Genomic DNA, 18845 nt, shown 5'->3' on the forward strand with positions numbered 1-18845 from the left:
ATACAGAAATTCTAATTACAAGGTTATGTTATGCCCTAGAGAATCATAACAAAAAAAGGATGTGAATTTATTTTATCATGTATTTATTTTATTAATCTTGTTCAAAATGTCCATAACAGACGCACTGCACTTATTTAAATAAAACACATAACACAGTAAGAATGTCTTGTAAAAAGGTAAAGGGGTCAGTGCCTCTGAACACCCATTCACATTTAAGAGTACCAAATAGTTCTCATCTGTTACACTTGTGCATCAAGCACATCTCAGGCCACATGTATACAAATGCCATCAACTTGTGTGATGGAATATTCAGTAAAATTAAGTAATTTATTGGCATTCACAAAGATGATGTAACCGTACTTAACCTTTGGTTAATGCTTCCTGTGCATATCAATGATTTGAGAAGGCAACAAAGATTCAAAACATTTTGGAATAATGCTAATAAAAAGAAACTCATAAAAATAAAAACATGAAAACCTTCACATGCAACATGCATTATTGTATTTATCAACACACAATATTTAAAACATATTTGTTTTACTGGCATTTAAAGCCTCTGAAAATGAAGATGCTTTCAAACATTATTTATAAACACTGCTTATGGGAAATTATTTTGTAGTTTTTAACAATAGACAAAAATTGGTATTGTTAACACAAGTGTTCACAAATCAGAATGATTTACCTTATTGTAGCATGAATATTTAATTTTCATTAATATATTAAAATGATGACAATAAATGTCACTTATTGCAAATAAAGTTGGCTGATTTTCATCCAGTGGATTTCTTCATGATGTTTTTTGCACAGTGCAAATTTAAATACAGAAAAACAAAGGAGAAAGCTGAAAGCAGAATGTGTTGAAAAAACATGTAGAAAAAACTTAACAAATTCAAAATCTACACTTACATACTAACATTAAGCATGTCATTAATGGTTAAAAAAATTCCCAGGCATCATACATTTTTATTCATTTTCTACCTTTCTAAGTGAGAAGACACACAGTGTATCTGCACTTCATGTGCATCAAAAAACTGAAGTAAAAACAATTACGATAGCTGCTGTATTTGTGTTATCAGTGTGAAAGTGGCATTTCCAAGCCACTTTCTTAAATTCATTGTACTGTGAGGTTATACATTCAGCTGTACAGTAAACATACATTAAATAAGAGTACAATTACACTTTCATTGACCCTCATTGGTTAAAAAATCAGTCCAAACCTCACTCACTAATCCTTTCATGTCCATGGAAAACTGCCCAGTGTGGATATCACCAGAATAAAAGTGACCAAGCCACAGGTGAAGCAAATTAGTTGTCAACTTATTCTTGAAACTGATATATTTTTGAAACTGAGATATTTTAGGTGTTTCGCATTGCCAAAGCTTGTTCAAGCTCCTGTCTTCGTTGTTGAATCTACATAAAAGGAAGGAAGCATACATTTGTAAATAAACAGAACAAGTAAAATGAGCACTTTTGATTCTAACGTAAAAATTCTAACGTTTTTTTATTTAACATATTTTAAAATGTAATTTATCCCTATGATGGCAAAAAAAAACACGAATTTTCAGCAGCCATTATTCCAGCCTTCAGTGTCTCAGTGTCACATGATCCTTCAGAAATCATGCTAATATGCCGATTTAGTCCTTAAGAAACTTTATTTAATATTATTATTATCAATTTTGAAAACATTTGTGCTGCTTAATGTTTGTGCTGCTAAATGTCTTTATTGTCCCTTTTGACCAGTTTAATGCATCCTTGCTGAATAAAAGTAGGCATTTCTTTCAAATAATTCTTACTGACCCCAAACGTTTGTCGCTAACACGATTCATTTGCATGTACCCCTCACCTTGCAATAGAAATAGCGGCTGACAGCTTCCTGAGACCAGGGCTGGTTATAAAACGCTGCTCTTCTCTCTTCCTCTGGATTTCCTACTGTATCTGTCATCAGCTGTAAGCACAAAATCCAGTCCAGTTCAAAAACGGCAGAAAAGATAATTTCTCTATTAGCAGTTACATCCTTTCGACCACTAGGTAGAGACACTGTTTCAAAAAATGTTTAATGTTTAAACCTAAATTTTGACATATATTAAGTGTGCAAAATGATTTGATATTTGGTATAATAATACTGTATATGACTATGATTTTTGGTACACATAGTTTACATTCACCTTAAGGTCCCGGTTCTGGGAGCAGATCCAGTCCTGGATGTAGCCCTTGGGGTCTCTAGAGAAGCTAAGCATAAAATCTCTTTGGATCTTCAGTTGATTGATGGACTCAATAGTTTCATGGATCTAAAGAATAAATGAAAATGTGATTGTTAAGGGAACACCAAATGTACAACCAGGACTTAATAGTTATGCATAGGGTTTATATTAAGTTAAATAAAACAGCATCTAGGCATTCAATAATTCTTGTCCCGATGGGTTTCACATATTAATGTTAAAGCTCTTTCTGACCTTGTTGTCCAGGGATGCAATCTCTTGCTGATTGGCTGTGGACAGCAGGAATCCATTCATCTGACTCTTAAGAGGATCATCAACTTCAACATCAATGTCATAGCAAGCTGTCTTCTTCTGGTCATTTGGATCCACGCTGATAAAATAAAAATTGAAAAAGGCATTTAAAAGAACAGTTTATCGGAAAGTAAAATTCTCTCCTTAGTTACTCACCCTCATGTCATTGTAAAGCTATATGCTGTTGCTTTTTCAGTGTAAAACAACAACCTACAAGCTATGAATCCATTCAAAGAATCTTTAAACAATTCTATTTTTGTGTACAGTATTACGTACAAAATTATATTATACCAGTTTGGAACAATATGGGGGTGAGTAAATCGCAAAATGTCCATTTTTGGGTGAATTATCCCTTTAAATTGTAAACAAAAACAAGCCCCTGAAAGGTCCATTCATGTCAAAGGACTTAAAACTGCTATAGATGACATGATTTTAAGTTTGAGGATACAATAAATGGAGAAACATTCTGAATTGATGACCACTTACCTGATAACATGATTGATGACAATAGGATCTGGCGGCAGCAGGAGGTTAGTTAGTCGCTGGGGGATCTCACAAAACTTCAGACGAGGACAGTCAAAGATCTGAGAAATAAATGAGTTTGCTATCAGGCAAAATGTTAACACCAAAACGAAGAAAGTATTTTATATGACAGAAGTATGGTAGTACCTGCTGGAAATATTTATCACAGTTGATGTACTCCTTTTCATGAGGATCCTGCAGCTTGTTGGTCTTGACGTACTGCCATAAAGCCTGGATGATGCAGGAGCGGGTCTGAGTGTGGATGCCAAGGAGACGTGCAAGGCGAGGATCCAACTTAAACTGAGGAGGCTGAAATGCACAATGAATAAAGAAATTAAATAGAAAAATTACAAAAGAACTATACCTTTATAAAATATTCACATATTTAGTACATTACCATACTACGATTTACATTCAGTATACTTGAATAGATGACATAACGTCTTAAAAATAAGACACTTCAATTTAATCTCACAAAAACTTAATGTAAAATGATTATTATAATTATAAAAGATTTAAATGTTTTTTTAACTAGTTCTAGATGGATATAGCATGTTGTTTATCTGGATACTGCTAAAACTACTTGACATTACAAGTCAACTACACAACTGCAATCTGTTTCATTGTCTCTTTTTCTACATTTAAATCTCCATTGTTTAAAAACAGAGCTTTAGTTTTCTGACAAATCAAGCCTCTTCCCACCAGGTTGTAGTTAGCAAAGTGAAAATTGCTGTAATTAAGAGTCATTTAGTCACTAGCTATAGCTACTTTGGTGAACAGAGAAGGGCAATCAAACTTTTAGAGATGAATGACTTGACTATAGCTTTTAATTACAGTGCGTTTCAAGACAATTAAGATAAAGCTATCATTATGCAGATGAATTTCTAATTGGCCATTTCTAATTCTCAACACATTTATTTGGTGGTATACATTTTGTACAATAATTAATGCAATACATTTTATTTAGCTCCTAACTTAATTGTTTAAAAAAAATCAATATCTTAAAACTAAAACTTTATTTCTAGGTCTAGACTGGATTTTGAATCTCAGATTTTCAGTCCCCACAGTCTCAGACTTTTAAAGCCCATAGTCAATTTTTCACATAGTTATCATTTAAAGAGTTTAAAGTCATGCTCATAAACCTACAGCATACAAACTGTCCACTGTTAATCCATCAGACGTAATCTGTAATTATAATCACGCACCTGGTAATCCAGCATGAGTAAGAGGGTACAGCGCACATTCACATCACCAGGCCTCTTCACCTGAAAGCCATCTGTCTCCTGGGTCGTCGGAGTGCGGTGCCACTGTTAGGATCAAACACAAATTCAGCCTAAACACCGGGCACATAATATAAAACTGCTGCATGAGAGGTATACAGCAATTTCAGACCAGATTTTGATATATTCTGAAGAAAATCTGAGGAGGGTTTGTCTGTGTCGAGGGTGTTTGTCAGGGCAGGCAGTTGCTAAGATGTTCTTAGTGGTTGTTAGAGTGTTGCTATGGTGTTTAGAGTGTTTTTTAGCAGGTTGCTATGCATTTACTAGTTGGTTGCTAGACTATTCTGGCTGGTTTTCAGGTAGTCACTTTCTAGCCTCCAAGTCTTATTTAATTTAAAGGTCTATTCACAGAAAGATTGATAACTATAAAGACAAGTATGATAACTATATTAGTGCCCACACCAAGCACAATAACATTATTTTTATTCTAAGCAAGCACTGCAGTTTTACTGTATGCCGCTTTAAATGCTCAAGATCTTTAAAGCAGGATAGATTCTGATTTTCTGTCAATGTGTTTATCGTTTATCAGCTGGAATTTTTTTTTTTACAATGATATTGTTCCTCTGTGCCATTATCGCTGTAGTTGTGCTATGCATTTTAATTTAGAACAATTTTTAAAACTTCAACTTTAGCATCACAGTTTTCATCCTTGGTGGGAAAGGGCCTTAAATCTATGGGATTTTTTTTGACTGATTTATTGACCACAAAGTGAAAACATAATTCTGACACCTTTTCTCAAAAAGCAGCACCAAAATGTAATATTTATAGTTATGGGTTTGTTCAAATCTGAAACTCTAAATATGAGTGACAGTATTACACTAGTGATATAACTTGCCTGTACATTATATTTTAGCTATTGAGAGAGGCCATCAAATCTTAAAATGAAAAAAAAAAAAATTAAAAATCTGTATTAACTACGGACTTGCTTATGTGCTGTTTCTGCATGGAGGATACATTCAAATGTGTGAGTGAATAAAATGATCAGGCTCTTTATGCGATCTCACTTGCATTTTCCCTAAACCACCACATGTTTCAGCGCTATTTTAAAGAGACAGCATAATGCCAATGACTCACAGCTCAACTCAATTAGCTTTGCTTGACATTGGAGGGTTTTTTCAATGCCGTCTTTCTCCGCAGGTAAATCACTCTTTTTATCGCACGCCTCAATCTGGTGTGTGTTATGATGAAAACCCACAGTCACCAAGGACAATTTAAAGAGCTGCTGAATAAACCCAAATGCGATGCGTTCAGCCAGTTCCAATGCGCTGGAGGCATAAGGGTCACTCCTTGAGAGCTGCAGCCCACTTCTGTGTATCTGCATTCCCAAGACTTCAATGTCCCTAATAAAGTGCATAAATATTAAGTGCGTGAGGCAGCTGGGAAGGTTCCCTTGTGTAAAGTAAATGCCTGAGTGTGTCTGAATAGCACCTGTGCACAATGGATCCTCCACTAAAAGAGTAAAATGCATTCTCTGAATACAAAGCCTCTCAGTTAAGGGTGCTGTGAAAGGTTTTATAAGTATTTGTCTTCAGAAATCCATTTCTTTTCTCCCATTAATGCTGCCCAAAGCTCTGTTCTGGCTGCACTGCCAATGCTCCACAGTGTCATGGGCAACTTCCTTATGTAACATGTTACTATGGAGACCACAAAGATATGTCTAACTTGAAGTATGGTTAACTGAACTTTTCATTATGACACTGACTTTTCTATTGAGTTCCAATCCAATCTGTCACACAGTAGAGGCCAAGAGATTCTTGAGGACATGTACTCGAATGCAACATAACCTCGCCCTGTGTGACTGTCCTCATCCTTGTTTGAAATGCAAAGACGACTCTTGAGATTTACCTATATTAATTGCTTCCAACTTTTGTAAAGAATGAATATCGAATATGGTTTAGCGATGTTTTTTATTGACGTATGTCGAGTTAGTTAATGCTTACCTCCACTAAGTGGTTGTCAGGGCCATACAGATCCTTATCCAGCTCAATAACAAGGCTCTTAAAGAAAGAAGAAAACTTCCTCTTTTGTTTTCCAGGCTAAAGCGCACAGGGAGTAAAAGACAAAGCTTTAAAAGCAGACTTTCAAAATGAACAAAGCCAAACAAACATTAGCACTGACAGAATAGTACCTTCAACAAAATAAACAAAAAATGTTCATTTAGCTTAATCTATGCAATTAAAATAAGAGACAAAAATGAATTTGAATGGATTTGTTCTAGCCTACCAACCTAAATACATTTTGTTACATCTGCTAGATGCAATGAAAAGGACTAAGTTGGATTCACATATGATCAATGGAAATTATTCATGCATGGATTAAATAAACTTCCATTAAACAAATGTCAGCTGATTGCGCGCAATTAAATTAAGTTGTGGAAAAAATGGTCAGGAATGGTTACATTTGCTCATTTTAATAAACTTAATTGAACATAATAATATAATGTAATATTATGGTCATGGCAAATTAATTCAATGCTGCATTATAGAACAGATGGTAAGATTATGAATGCAAACGCAGTGCTTACATCATCCAACAATTTGCCCTCTACACGCAGCTCCCAGGATGCAATGCTGCCCTCAGAGTCCTCTGCGTCAGGTTTGGCAGGGTTGAAAGTGTTTGAAATGTACAATCGTAGTTTCCGCTTTTGCTTTAAGAGAAGAGACAGTTTAAGCTGTACCCACATTTTTCATATTATTGCTAACTATATCTCATTGAAATGTGTTTTCTAACTGCAATCACATACCTTCATTGGCCTTTTGAGGGCTTCTTGTATATCCACCCTCTTCCTCATAATGGTTTGGTCAAGTTTGCGCTCAAAAGCCAGGAGGTCCATGTACGCCTGGGACTCTGGCACCAGTTCTCGGATCTAATAAAATGCATTGTGCACAAGTAATTCTGCAGTCAGGTCTAGTAACAATTAAAGGCATCATTCAGATGAAAATCCACTTCCTAAAACACATTGTTGTTGTCACAAACCATTTTTATCCACAATGCAAGTGAACCCATATTTTATGTAATCTTTTTTTTTACCTTATGATAATATGAAAGGTAAAACTCCATTTTGAAAACAGTAATTATTCATTTTCTGATAATTAAAGATATACATTGTTGTAATATTGGCCTAAAATGTTGGTAAATGTAGACATTTACCAATACTCAAGGCCGATAGTACAGCCAAACCAAGTCAATTAGTCCTTGCAAAATAATTGAATATGAAACCATTACAAGATTTCACCAGGCATTCGGACTACTTTACTAAGTCAATGACTGTTTTAGATCCTGATTCTGGTTTTTGATTTGTTACTGAAACAAATCATGTATTTCCTTGCAAAATTGTAACCTGATGCTCTCCTGATTTTCACAGTGTTGCATCATTCTCTCCTTCCCATGTGACCTCCAGCATTTTACAAACCTCCTCATAACGAATTAACTCTTTTTTGTTTGCCTGTAAAATAACCCAGCGAAGACACTCATCCCACTTCTCCATGCAACCCGCTCCATCACATTCCTTGGGAATCAAACCCTTTTCCACCGACAGAAAAAAACTAATTCACAAGAGCAGTCTTCGTGACAAATTGGACCCCTCTTGCCCATCCCTTTCACTTTTTTCCCACAGAAAAAAGAAACCAGCATAATTACCTGTACCGTGTGATCACTCTTGACTTGGCACTGAAAATTAAGACATGAATAAACAAACAAACAGATAAAAGCCATTGTGATGGACCTCACCCTCTGAGGGAGAATCTTGTCTGCCATTTTTCTTCTCTTGGCACTACGGATGGGGGAAAACAGAGAGAGAGATTGTGATGAAGAGAGAGAGAGGGAAAGCATGTTACTATGGTGACTGATAGCAGAGTCCACAGGCCATCTGCTGAATAACTGGGACCCATCCAGATGTTTTTCCAGCTGTGTGTGTGTTTGTGTGTATGTGTGTGTAATCAGAGAGAGAGTATAAGAGTGAGAAAAGGACAAAAAGAGGTTGAAAATAACACTTAATCATGATTATGAAAGCGTAAATATTCATTTTTGCACATTTTGTGGCTGTATGTCTAGGAGAGTTGCCTTGTTGCTTTAACATCCGGCTGTCTCAGTTATTGTACAGGGCAATCAAACTGCAAGCCATAGTTAACATACTGTAAAATTGTTTGTCATTTTTATAAAAGGGGACAGTAAAAATGCTACAATAAAAACAAGTGACGTTAATTACGTTAATTAACCGTATACAGTGAAAATTTGCTTAATGTAGTTTTACTTACTTTTACTGTAAAAGACTGTCAATTTTTTTGCTTTTTTGGAAGTTAAAACTATAAATTAATGCATAATATACAGTGAAAAAAAAGTAAGAGGATATTCCCAGAGGTTCCTGCGTGACACATCACATTATATTGAATTTTGTTTCTTCTTCTTTTATTGTCCATAATGTATATTAGGGTGATTTGTGTTATTTTATGTTATTTAGTTAATGTTTATGGCATTTTATTGTCATGGTGCTACCCTGAAGATGTTTTTTCTTTGTTGTTGATTTTGTTGGCACTGTACACTGTTTTGGTTTGCTTTATGTTTAAAACACTTTTATTAATTTTATGTAGTTTTACTTACTTTTGTAAAAGCACTGTTTTGCTTTTTTGGAAGTTAAAACTATGTAAATACAGTGAAAAAAAAGTAAGAGGATATTCCCAGAGGTTCCTGCGTGACACATCACATTATATTGAATTTTGTTTCTTCTTCTTTTATTGTCCATAATGTATATTAGGGTGATTTGTGTTATTTTATGTTATTTAGTTAATGTTTATGGCATTATTTTATTGTCATGTGTGCTACCCTGAAGATGTTTTTTCTTTGTTGTTGATTTTTTGGCACTGTACACTGTTTTGGCCTTGTGGCTCTCTGTTTAAACACTTTTATTATGATGGTTATCAGTATATTTGAGGGTAAAAACAGATTTTGATAGGTAAAATAGCTATGTTTTTAAACATTATATCACCTAGACATTTACCAATAGTCTAGGCCCATAGTACAACCAAACCAAGTAAATTAGTCCTTGCAAAATAACTGAATATGAAACCATTACAAGATTTCACCAGGCATTCGGACTACTTTACTGCGTCAATGACTGTTTTAGATCCTGATTCTCGCTTTCTGATTCTTGTTTTAATACATTTATCATGGTGGTTATCAGTACATTTTAGGGTAAAAATAAGATTTTAAAATAGCTATTTTTTTAACATTATATCACTTAATGAAACATACGGTTTTAAGTTGTAAAATATACAGGTAACAATATGCCGGCCTGTAACACTGGAATCATTGTCACCATATTTTTTACGGTGAATATCTGGCAACCACAGCTGCCATTTTTTTTTTTACAGTGTAGAAAATCAATTAAAAAACAGTGCTGTTCAACAAGAACATCTTCTGTTTGTGCAGTCCATAACATTTTTGAAAAACAGATCTTTGTGGTCTAAATGTGTGAAAATAAAGACTTCTATAATGTTATTCCCAGCATCAATTTAGACCACAAAAATTGAGCTGCATCCAACTGCTGTTTTCAGAAAGACGTTCCTCATTTCTCTTCTATCCCCAAACATGACGCATATAAAGTTTTTCCACAGACAAACATGCCACACTCCTATGAACACCGAGAGCTCCTCAGGTCCAGAGCTGAGGAGCACATGACCATGTTGGAGCAGGAAATGTCTGTCCCCATTCACATCCACACCCCCTCTGGAGTATAAACTTTCTCATGGTCCGACTCGTCCACCCTAAGCCACACTGCTCCTCCGGGAGAAGCTGAGAAACAGAGACTGAGATGGTTGGGGGTGTGAGAGTGAATGCCTCAACACTCGTCACGTATTCTTCATCTAAAATTAATAATTAATGCATTCAGGTGAATTAAATGAGCATTTACTGAACGTAGGTCAACTATAAGACAGAAAACATTCTGAATTAACACAAACGGCATGAGAGAAGGGTCATGCAGCCCACACATACAGCTAACTGACTGCAACCGCATGTTCTACTTCACATGCACTGAAACAGGACATTCATTCTCAGGTCATGTTGACTATTGTGTTCATTTAATAAATGTAATTTTTTATTTGTTTTTACTTTACTTTAATCTGTTACCTTAAGTGCAGACATGCATTTGGGGAAATATGCTTTAGTCAAGTTTGAAGCTGCAAACAGGAACAAACCAATCAGGCAGGGACATCACAAAATGTCAAACTAACATGCAGCAGAATAAACAGCCTACTTGAAGCATCCAATTGAAGGATCTGATTGGGCGTCTCTCATGTCCATCTGTCTTGCAGATATCTCATTTGTTGCTGGAAATCCAAGTGGTTTCCTATAGGTTGATTTGGGGTACCTCTAGTTAGATACTTAAACAGAATTTTTCAGTAACAGCCGATATTGTACACACATACGTATATATAGGCAATATCTGCAAATATGAATATACACTAATCTTTAAAGGTTTGGGGTCAGTAAGATTTTAAAAATATTTTAAGAAGTGTATAATTTTATTCAGCAAGGATGCAAAAGTGACAGTAAGTTCATCAAGGGATCCTGAAAAATCTATCATATTTTCTATAAAAAATATTAAGCAGCACAACTGTTTTCACCACTGAAAGTAATAGGCAATGTTTCTGACCACCAAATCAGCAAATTAGAATGATTTTTGAAGGATCAAGTGACACTGAAGACTGGCTTTGCATCACAGGGATAAATTACATTTTATTTTTTATATATATTTAAATAGAAACCGGATGTTTTAAATTGTAATAGTATTTTTAAAAAAAATACTGTTTTTACTGTATTTTGAACAAATGAATTTAGCCTACATTTAAATGGCTTTTACGGTCATCTAATGTTCATTTAAATGAATTCTGTAAAAACACTAATAATTTAATAAGAGCAATCTTTATGCTAATCTCAAAATGAATAACTTTTTTCATTCTGTACACTATAATGTTTCGATGCCTAAACTCATTTTATGTTTTATTTTTTAATTTAAGTAGACACAATAGTATAAATTAGGTATATTTTTAGATTTAATAAGGGCTATTTATTGGATATTTGCCATGACACAAAAATAATTATTGGTTTATTTGCATTGGGCAGAATGTTAATATCTGTGCATTAAGCAGTATTGCAATATGATGAAATTCTGGCCAAGAATGTACTGGGATAAATGTTTAGAATTTTGTTAATCCAGGTCTAACATTTGTTAAACAATTTGAATTTTTTAGCAAGATCTGTTGTATTCACTAAGCTGCCCCTCAGTAATCACAGCTGACAATCTTTCATGCATATACAGTCGAAATGAAAATGCAAGGACAAATACAGTGCAAACGACAAGACCTGAAAAAACTAATAGCAAATTCCAAACATCACTTTCACGCCCTTGGGAAGGGAATGCTATTAGCAGGGTTGTTTCAAATGAAAATGAGCAATAAAATCCCTTCGTGAAGGTCCTTTCCGCAAGGCTGTTAGCGAAGTCGATCGTGCAGTCGTGACTTTAAGTACACAATTTTGCCATTTATGATCACATGATCCTGATGTGTATGTACAATGTTTTGGAAACACATGCCACACAGACAGCAATGTGAATCAAAAGGATTCAATATCTGGCACTAGGTCTTAGCAGCTACATCAATAGCTATAAATGAGAGTTTTAAAGTCAAGCTAATAGTCCAGTTCAGAAAATCAAGTGTCAGTGACATTTCCAAGTACAGGCTGTACCGAAATGGACACATACAGTACGAGACAGTAATGCCCTGCAGAAATTCAGCATCCTCACTTCAAGTCTTCTACACTTCTGAGAAGTAAGAGCACAGTGATACTCTCTTGTGAAAGGCAATAGCTGTGCCTAAGTGATTACTTATGTTGAGCTATTAATATGCTCCAAGAAGTATTTTGGCATTTAATAGCGATCAAACTGTTGCTGTCTAAAGATAGAGCACCTGCACTAGCCAAACATAAGATATTTCAGTCACTAGGGAGCGCTATACTTGGCAAGAGCTTACTGGCAAAAAGACTAAACCTTAATAAAAAGTCATTCAGATATACAAAGTGCATCAAAACCAATAAGCCAGGTTTGCCCATATGAAAGGCTCTTGGAATACATGTTTATTATTTCTCATCAGTTATGTACAGAAAAAGTGCCACTCACTTTCTGGGACGGTTCTGGACGGGGGGAGGTTGCACTGGCTGGGTTGGGGCAGGACGTTTTCGGTTGGGGTCTAGTGCTGAGGTAGGCATCCCTGGTCGAATTGGTGGTGTTCCACCATATGGAGGTCCAGGAGGCCCCATGGGAGCGCCTTGATGGGGCATCCGTGCCCCTGAGGTCATCCCTGGACGCTGTGGAGATGAGAAAAATGTCAACTAAAAGTCAGATACCAACACATTTTTTTGTTGAACTCATTTGACATGTTATACGATGTTATCTGTCTGACACACAATACATACGAAAGTTTCGTATATGCATATTCATCAAAGTTGTAGCTTTTAAATCAATTACAGCAAGCTGACATAATGCACAAAGACTCTTTTGAGCTAAAGCACTATAGGGAGCTGTTATCCTGTATCTGAAGCAGAATTAGGCCAGAGCCTCTCGCACCTGTGCCTGTCACTTCAGAAACGACAGCTGCTCGCCCTCTACCGAAACACAGAGGTGCTGGGTAAGTCAGCCTAATGCAGTCTAAATGACAACTGTGCAAACTGAGATGTCAAATAACATCTCAATTCATCTATAGTCCACATACATTGTGCTTTCTGGAATTAGAAATGTGTTTTGGGAATTTCCTTTCCATTTTTTTTCAATATAATTCTGGACTGATTTGTATTGTGAAACAGCTATATGAATAACACTGAATGGAATTTATTTTTTTTATTGATCATTAGGAATGCAATACAGCATTTATTATTCTAGGTTATTGTTAATAGATTTACAAACACAAATACATTCACTTTTTTGCATACATTTTTATAAAGCATATTCAATAACAGAATTTCATTTAATTTAATGATACAAATATTAATTAACATAAAAAAACATTATATTTATAAATAAACATGAATAAATTTGAATGTGAAAAGTGATACATAAATAAAATGAATGGAAATATATTTTTTTAAATTGAATATAGCAATATTCAATTCATCAACAGTAGTTAACGCAACAGTTAAAACGAAATATAAACAATAATTTTATAGCATTTATTATTGTAGGTTATTGTTCATTTATACATATAAATACATTTACATTTTTGCATACATCTGTATACATTGTATTTCATAATTTAATATATTGATACAAATATTTATTGATAGAAACAGTAGTATATTCATAAATTAATATTAAAATCGATTAATAAATGCTGTTTAAAAAGTTGTTCATTGTTAGTTCACAATACCTTAAGCATTTAATGTTAAAAAAATTTAATCATGCCGTAAAGTGTTACTTGACCGAAGAGCAATAATATCTTTAGGTTTTTGTCCTGTTATTATTTCTCAATGCGGTTTGTGCGCTGCAGAGGAGATTTGAGGTCTGTTGTTCATGACTCATAATGGCAGAGTCACAAAGTCCCCGTAACTCTCTGGATGTGTACCAAAGTTGTGGAAACATCCAGAATATGAGCCAATGTCCCCAGCTCCAGTCCTCCCTACAGTGTGTCTGCCAGAGATGCTCCCGTATGGTGCAGTGACCCTCACGACCTGAGCATCGTTTCCCAAAGTAGGCCAAGCTCCACTGGTGTCCAGGCCCGGTCCAATCTCAGAACATCTGAGTGAGGAGGCAGTGGGCTGTGAACATGTGGACGCTGCGGGAAAGGGTGCAGGTCTCTGCACGCCTCTGCCAATCCCTGGCTCTCAAGGTCGCTATGGAGGTGTTCAGGGCACAGGAGGAGGCCGCAGCACTGGACCATCACACAGAATAAGTTTCTCAACACTTTCTCAATACTGCTGTGCCAGACATATACTACATTGGTTCTGAGATACCAGAAATATTTTTGTAGATACCAATATTATAGTTCTCAGATCAATCACAATGTGAATCTTTATTAATGGAGAAAAAAAATCAGATGGTTTGAGATTTTTAACCTTCACCACATGGCTTAAGGCCAGCTTTGCAAGTTTGTAGTACAACCTATTAAATAATGAAAATGTATTTAACTGGTTAGAATGGTTATAACATTTAAAATAAATAAATTAAAATAATTGTACATGGTCCGTTAGCAATCACAGGCAGAGTGATCTCTTATTTATAAACCTTGGAGAAGTTTGTGATCTCCAGTAACCACTCATGAAGAGTCTGCATTCAACCCCAATCCATCAATTTATGAAATATCTATACTTTCACATTCATGAATAATTGTGAATAAGTGTAAGTGCTTTGTTAAATAATACATGGGAAAAGCAAAGCTAATAGAGGGTTAGGATGTCTTCGTCTTGAAGGTTGTGTTTTAGAAAAGGAGCCTCTAGAAATAATACCTTTGATTTAATCTGATATCAAATAGCATTAGAAAGCAGCCTCAAAATAGTTGTACAACCACCAAAAGTTCTCAAAAGTCTCCATGAACCTTTCATTTGTCAATATTTTTATGCAGTAAACTAAACACCCTGAAACACATACAATCAACCTTGCTTCCACTACATGTTCACGGCTGAATAAAATACCACAGCAGGATTTTTTTATATGTGATCTACCCATAGAGTGCTCCTGCTATACACTCGTCTGCCTGCACACACACCAAAAGAGCATCCTCTGTTTCATACTAGTGCTCGTCCCTCAAAATACAAGTATCTCTCATACTTATCCTCCTCCATATGTTAAAGACAATAACCTTTCACCCTTTCTCCTACATGACAGTTCCTGTTTTTTATCATATAGAAATGAACCGATAACACCCGCTGCATCTTATTTTTCCCATCAGCAGAGCCATTGACACGCTTCCACATGCACAAACACGCTCGCTCTCTCTCGCTCTCTCACTCACCACTCCATGGACGAGAAACTCAAACAGTTTACTCTTGGTGGCTTTACGAGCTCCTCCGGCAGAATCCTCCATGTCCATTTATAAACCCCCCAGTCTCTCTTTTGTTCCCTCTATTTCCCGGGTACCTCTGCCTCTGTATGCTTCCCTCACTTTCCCTCTCCTCCAAAAGAGAGTGCTCCCTCCCTCCTTCTCTTCACTCTGACGTTCCTTTTCTCCACTCTCTCTCTTTTTAAAGCATGTCAGTGTGTGGCCAGAGTCAAGTCTCTCTCTCTCTCTGTTTTAGTGTAGCTTCCCTCACAGACTGTGGGTTGGGAAGGATGGGGGTCTATGAAGGGGGCTGTCGCTGGACCACCGATGTGTAGTGGAATGCTGCTGAAAGTCGCAACACAGCAAGCAGGACTATCAAAACACAGACATGGTGCTGTTCCAATAGGCGGTTATGTGGCGGTAAATTATCCTTTTGCTCTCACAGCTGGTTATTAACCAGAGAATTATAACAGGGTAAAGTGTGAAGGACTAACACTATAGGGAAACTCTGAAGGAATGTTTCTACCGGCAGGATTCTGAAGAGTTGTCTGTGAACTCTCATATTGGGTCCACTCAGATTATGCCTCAGAGTTTGTCAGTAAACAATTAAAGGGATAGTTCACCCAAAAAATCTGTCATCTTTTACCCACCCTCATGTCATTCCAAATCTGACTTTCTTTCTTCAGTGGAACACAAAAGAAGATATTTTGAATTATTTGAGAGCCAAACAACATTGGACCCACTCATTTTCATTGCATTGACTTTCTTTGTTTCTCAAAAGAAGATATTTTGAATTATTTGAGAGCCAAACAACATTGGACCCACTCATTGTCATTGCATTGACTTTAATGAAAGCACATTTTTGAACTTTCAGGGGCAGGTGGATGTAAACATGCTGTTAAATCTTTCAGATGATCCAAACATTAATAGGATGAGATATAATTGCATGACTACAATGTTTGGCAACTTATGTATCTTCTTTTTTTTTTTTTCCCTGAAAGATTGGTTCAAAGTTTGTAGGTTCAGGGACAAGCTGTTGGGAAAAAAAGTTGGTAAATCTTCGTAAATAGTTAAAATTCAATTTTTTTAAAATCTCCACAATTAAAAAAAATATATTATTATAAAAATATTCAATAATAAAATTAGCAAAATATGTATTTTTTCAATTATTACCATTTGTATATTGTTATAATAAGCATTGTACTGATTTACAAAACATTTCAAGTTGATTGAACCAACTAAGCACAATTTAAAAATATTAAAAAATAAAGAAGAGGAGGAAAAATCTCTTCCAATAGTAGAAGACCCCCTTTAAAGAGCCCCATAAAAGCTAATACTGGAGGGTGGCAATGTCCCATTCAATCAGAGTGAAGGGGGTGCTGGGAGGGTGGGGGGTGGCAATGCAGGTTTTGAGAAGACATGAGCTTGATTATCCATGTGCACATGCAGAAAAGGTGCTTCAAAGCTCAGTCATTTTCTGTTAATTAACTTTACAATATATATATTTTTTCTGCTAGATGCATGTTTTCTATAGTCTAACACACATTATAAGATCTCTTTACAAGAAAAGCACACTGCCTAGCCTAGTATTTGTGGTAAAATAGTAAATATGATGTAGTATTGCTGAATGGATATACCTCCACTGGAATTACAAACTTCAGTATTGCAAACAACACTGTCCCGGAGCACACAGACACAATGCAGAACAGATGTTGGGCTCAACGAGGATGTTCATCAGCAGTGTGACACAAGTTACAAGATACATCAATAGTATTTAAGCAGCTGAAAGAAGTTTTGAGACAGACTATTGTTGGTTATAACCAGACATGGTATTTCTGTGCTATACAAAACCGTGTAGTCATATGGAGGAAAAAAAAAAGATAAAGTATTCCTTACAAACTGAATGACATGAGTAATAGTTCAATTGACAGGTGTCAATCAAGCGCACAGGACTGTGTATAGTCTAATAATATTTTCAATTAGTATCAATGCATGAAAACAACAAAATTACAATAGTATACTACGTGCTAAGCAGAAACGCGTTGAAATAATAAATGGTGAAAACGCATTTGCGGTATAGACTGAAGCGGATAATGACGCGATGCGATGGCGTTGCATTCCTACCTTTCTTTCCATTGCTGCAAGTTTGATGCCCTCAGTTCAGCTGAAGAGACGAAACCCCTGAAACACACGCGGTGGGTGTCCGGCAACTTCTTCGCTGTTTCAGACAGATTCTCGGATACGCCCCCCTCCTCTGGGAATTAAAGCTGGATGGAGGGATGCTGGCGAGGAAGGCCCCGTGTCTGTGATTTCAGTCGGGCTCTGGCGGCGGTGAGTGCGGCAGACGCAGGGGCGCACGCGCGGGGATCGTCTGACATGAGCGATTCAATGAAGGATTAAGGGAACGTCGTCAAACTACTGAAAATGAAAGTTATCTGTGCATTTCGGTCTCATTGATGTAAAACGCACTTCATCATATTAACAATAAGGGACATTTTCGCTACTCGCCACGATAGTTAAAATGTACACTTCGACAAAGAAGAAATTTTCCTAACTACAAGGATTTTAGTGAGTTTTACATTTGAAACGATGCTTGCTCAACTCAGCATTCCTACCTACATTTACATATACTTAATATTGGAGTATATACACTGACTCCACATACACATATACATATATTTCGTAGACCCAAAGATATTTGGATATCTGAAACCGACATAATTCATAAATAATGCATGGATGTTTATCCATTGTGTAACAAAACGTCAGAGGCATTCATCATTTTACAAAAAAGGAATTAAGGTTTAAATGGTAAAACAAAAGAAATAATGTCTGAAATGAAGACACTTATTTTGTTACTTTTCAGTTTTCTGTTTTTGGACATTTTCTTTCAAGAACTTGTGATATGTCCATGTAAATGCAATGAACTATACCTTAACTTGTCTATTACACACAATGTGAACTTAAAGGAAACTAACTTGAAATGTGTGTGTGAGTGTGTGACGTGACATAGAGCCAAGTATGGTGACCCATACTCAGAATTTGTGCTCTGCATTTAACCCATCCAAAGTGCACACACACACACAGCAGTGAACACACACACACTGTGAACACACACCCGAAGCAGTGGGCAGCCATTTATGCTGAGGTGCCCGGGGAGCAGTTGGGGGTTCGGTGCCTTGCTCAAGAGCACCTCAGTCATGGTATTGCCGGCCCGAGACTCGAACCCACAACCTTAGGGTTAGGAGTCAAACTCTCTAACCTTTAGGCCACAACTCCCCCCATTAAAAATTCATTAAATAACATTCTGACTCCAGTCTGTTGAAAGTAATTGGAAGGAGGGCTCAGACAAATTAAGTTAATTCTGAGTGGCATCTGCAAAGAAATGGCCCTTGGTACAATATTTTTTTTAATCATTTAATGGCACTCAAGACACTTTAAGTATGACCTTATGGTCCAAAACTGTTTTGGGGGCTACAGTACACACTAAATTGTGTGCTTTTTTGCAA

The 18845-nt window shown here is 36.1% G+C and overlaps 1 protein-coding gene across 5 annotated transcripts; it reads right to left on the reverse strand.

The window, feature by feature from the left end:
• Positions 1-66: 66 nt before the first annotated feature.
• Positions 67-18022, reverse strand: LOC109047861 (SWI/SNF-related matrix-associated actin-dependent regulator of chromatin subfamily D member 3-like). 5 transcript variants are annotated; one of them, XM_042775386.1, is made up of 14 exons: positions 17461-18022; positions 12486-12673; positions 10566-10658; positions 7952-8084; positions 7056-7178; positions 6837-6959; positions 6253-6348; positions 4238-4339; positions 3180-3341; positions 2997-3094; positions 2454-2589; positions 2166-2288; positions 1844-1945; positions 67-1410 (listed from the first exon to the last, which is right to left on the reverse strand). In XM_042775386.1, exons 1-14 carry the CDS (start codon positions 17470-17472, stop codon positions 1357-1359), a joined length of 1545 nt encoding a protein of 514 aa, XP_042631320.1. In that variant the 5' UTR covers positions 17473-18022; the 3' UTR covers positions 67-1356. The 5 variants fall into 5 exon arrangements, with proteins under 5 accessions (XP_042631320.1, XP_042631315.1, XP_042631326.1 ...); XM_042775381.1 differs by lacking the exon at positions 17461-18022 and adding an exon at positions 15310-15984; XM_042775392.1 differs by lacking the exon at positions 17461-18022 and adding an exon at positions 15310-15980 and having other exon boundaries at positions 8042-8084.
• Positions 18023-18845: the final 823 nt, after the last annotated feature.

The sequence above is a fragment of the Cyprinus carpio genome, chromosome A2 (genome assembly GCF_018340385.1).
Source record: "Cyprinus carpio isolate SPL01 chromosome A2, ASM1834038v1, whole genome shotgun sequence".
NCBI lineage: Eukaryota > Metazoa > Chordata > Actinopteri > Cypriniformes > Cyprinidae > Cyprinus > Cyprinus carpio.

What these genes read in the sequence shown, in the direction of transcription:
- LOC109047861 (XM_042775381.1), bottom strand. Translation starts at nt 15,387, where the DNA reads ATGGACATGGAGGATTCTGCCGGAGGAGCTCGTAAAGCCACCAAGAGT. An exon ending in CTGACAACCACTTAGTGGAG is followed by an intron (nt 4,340 to 6,252) that starts GTAAGCATTAAC and finishes TGATCCTAACAG; the next exon opens with TGGCACCGCACTCCGACGAC. An exon ending in GCCGCTATTTCTATTGCAAG is followed by an intron (nt 1,411 to 1,843) that starts GTGAGGGGTACA and finishes CCTTTTATGTAG; the next exon opens with ATTCAACAACGAAGACAGGA.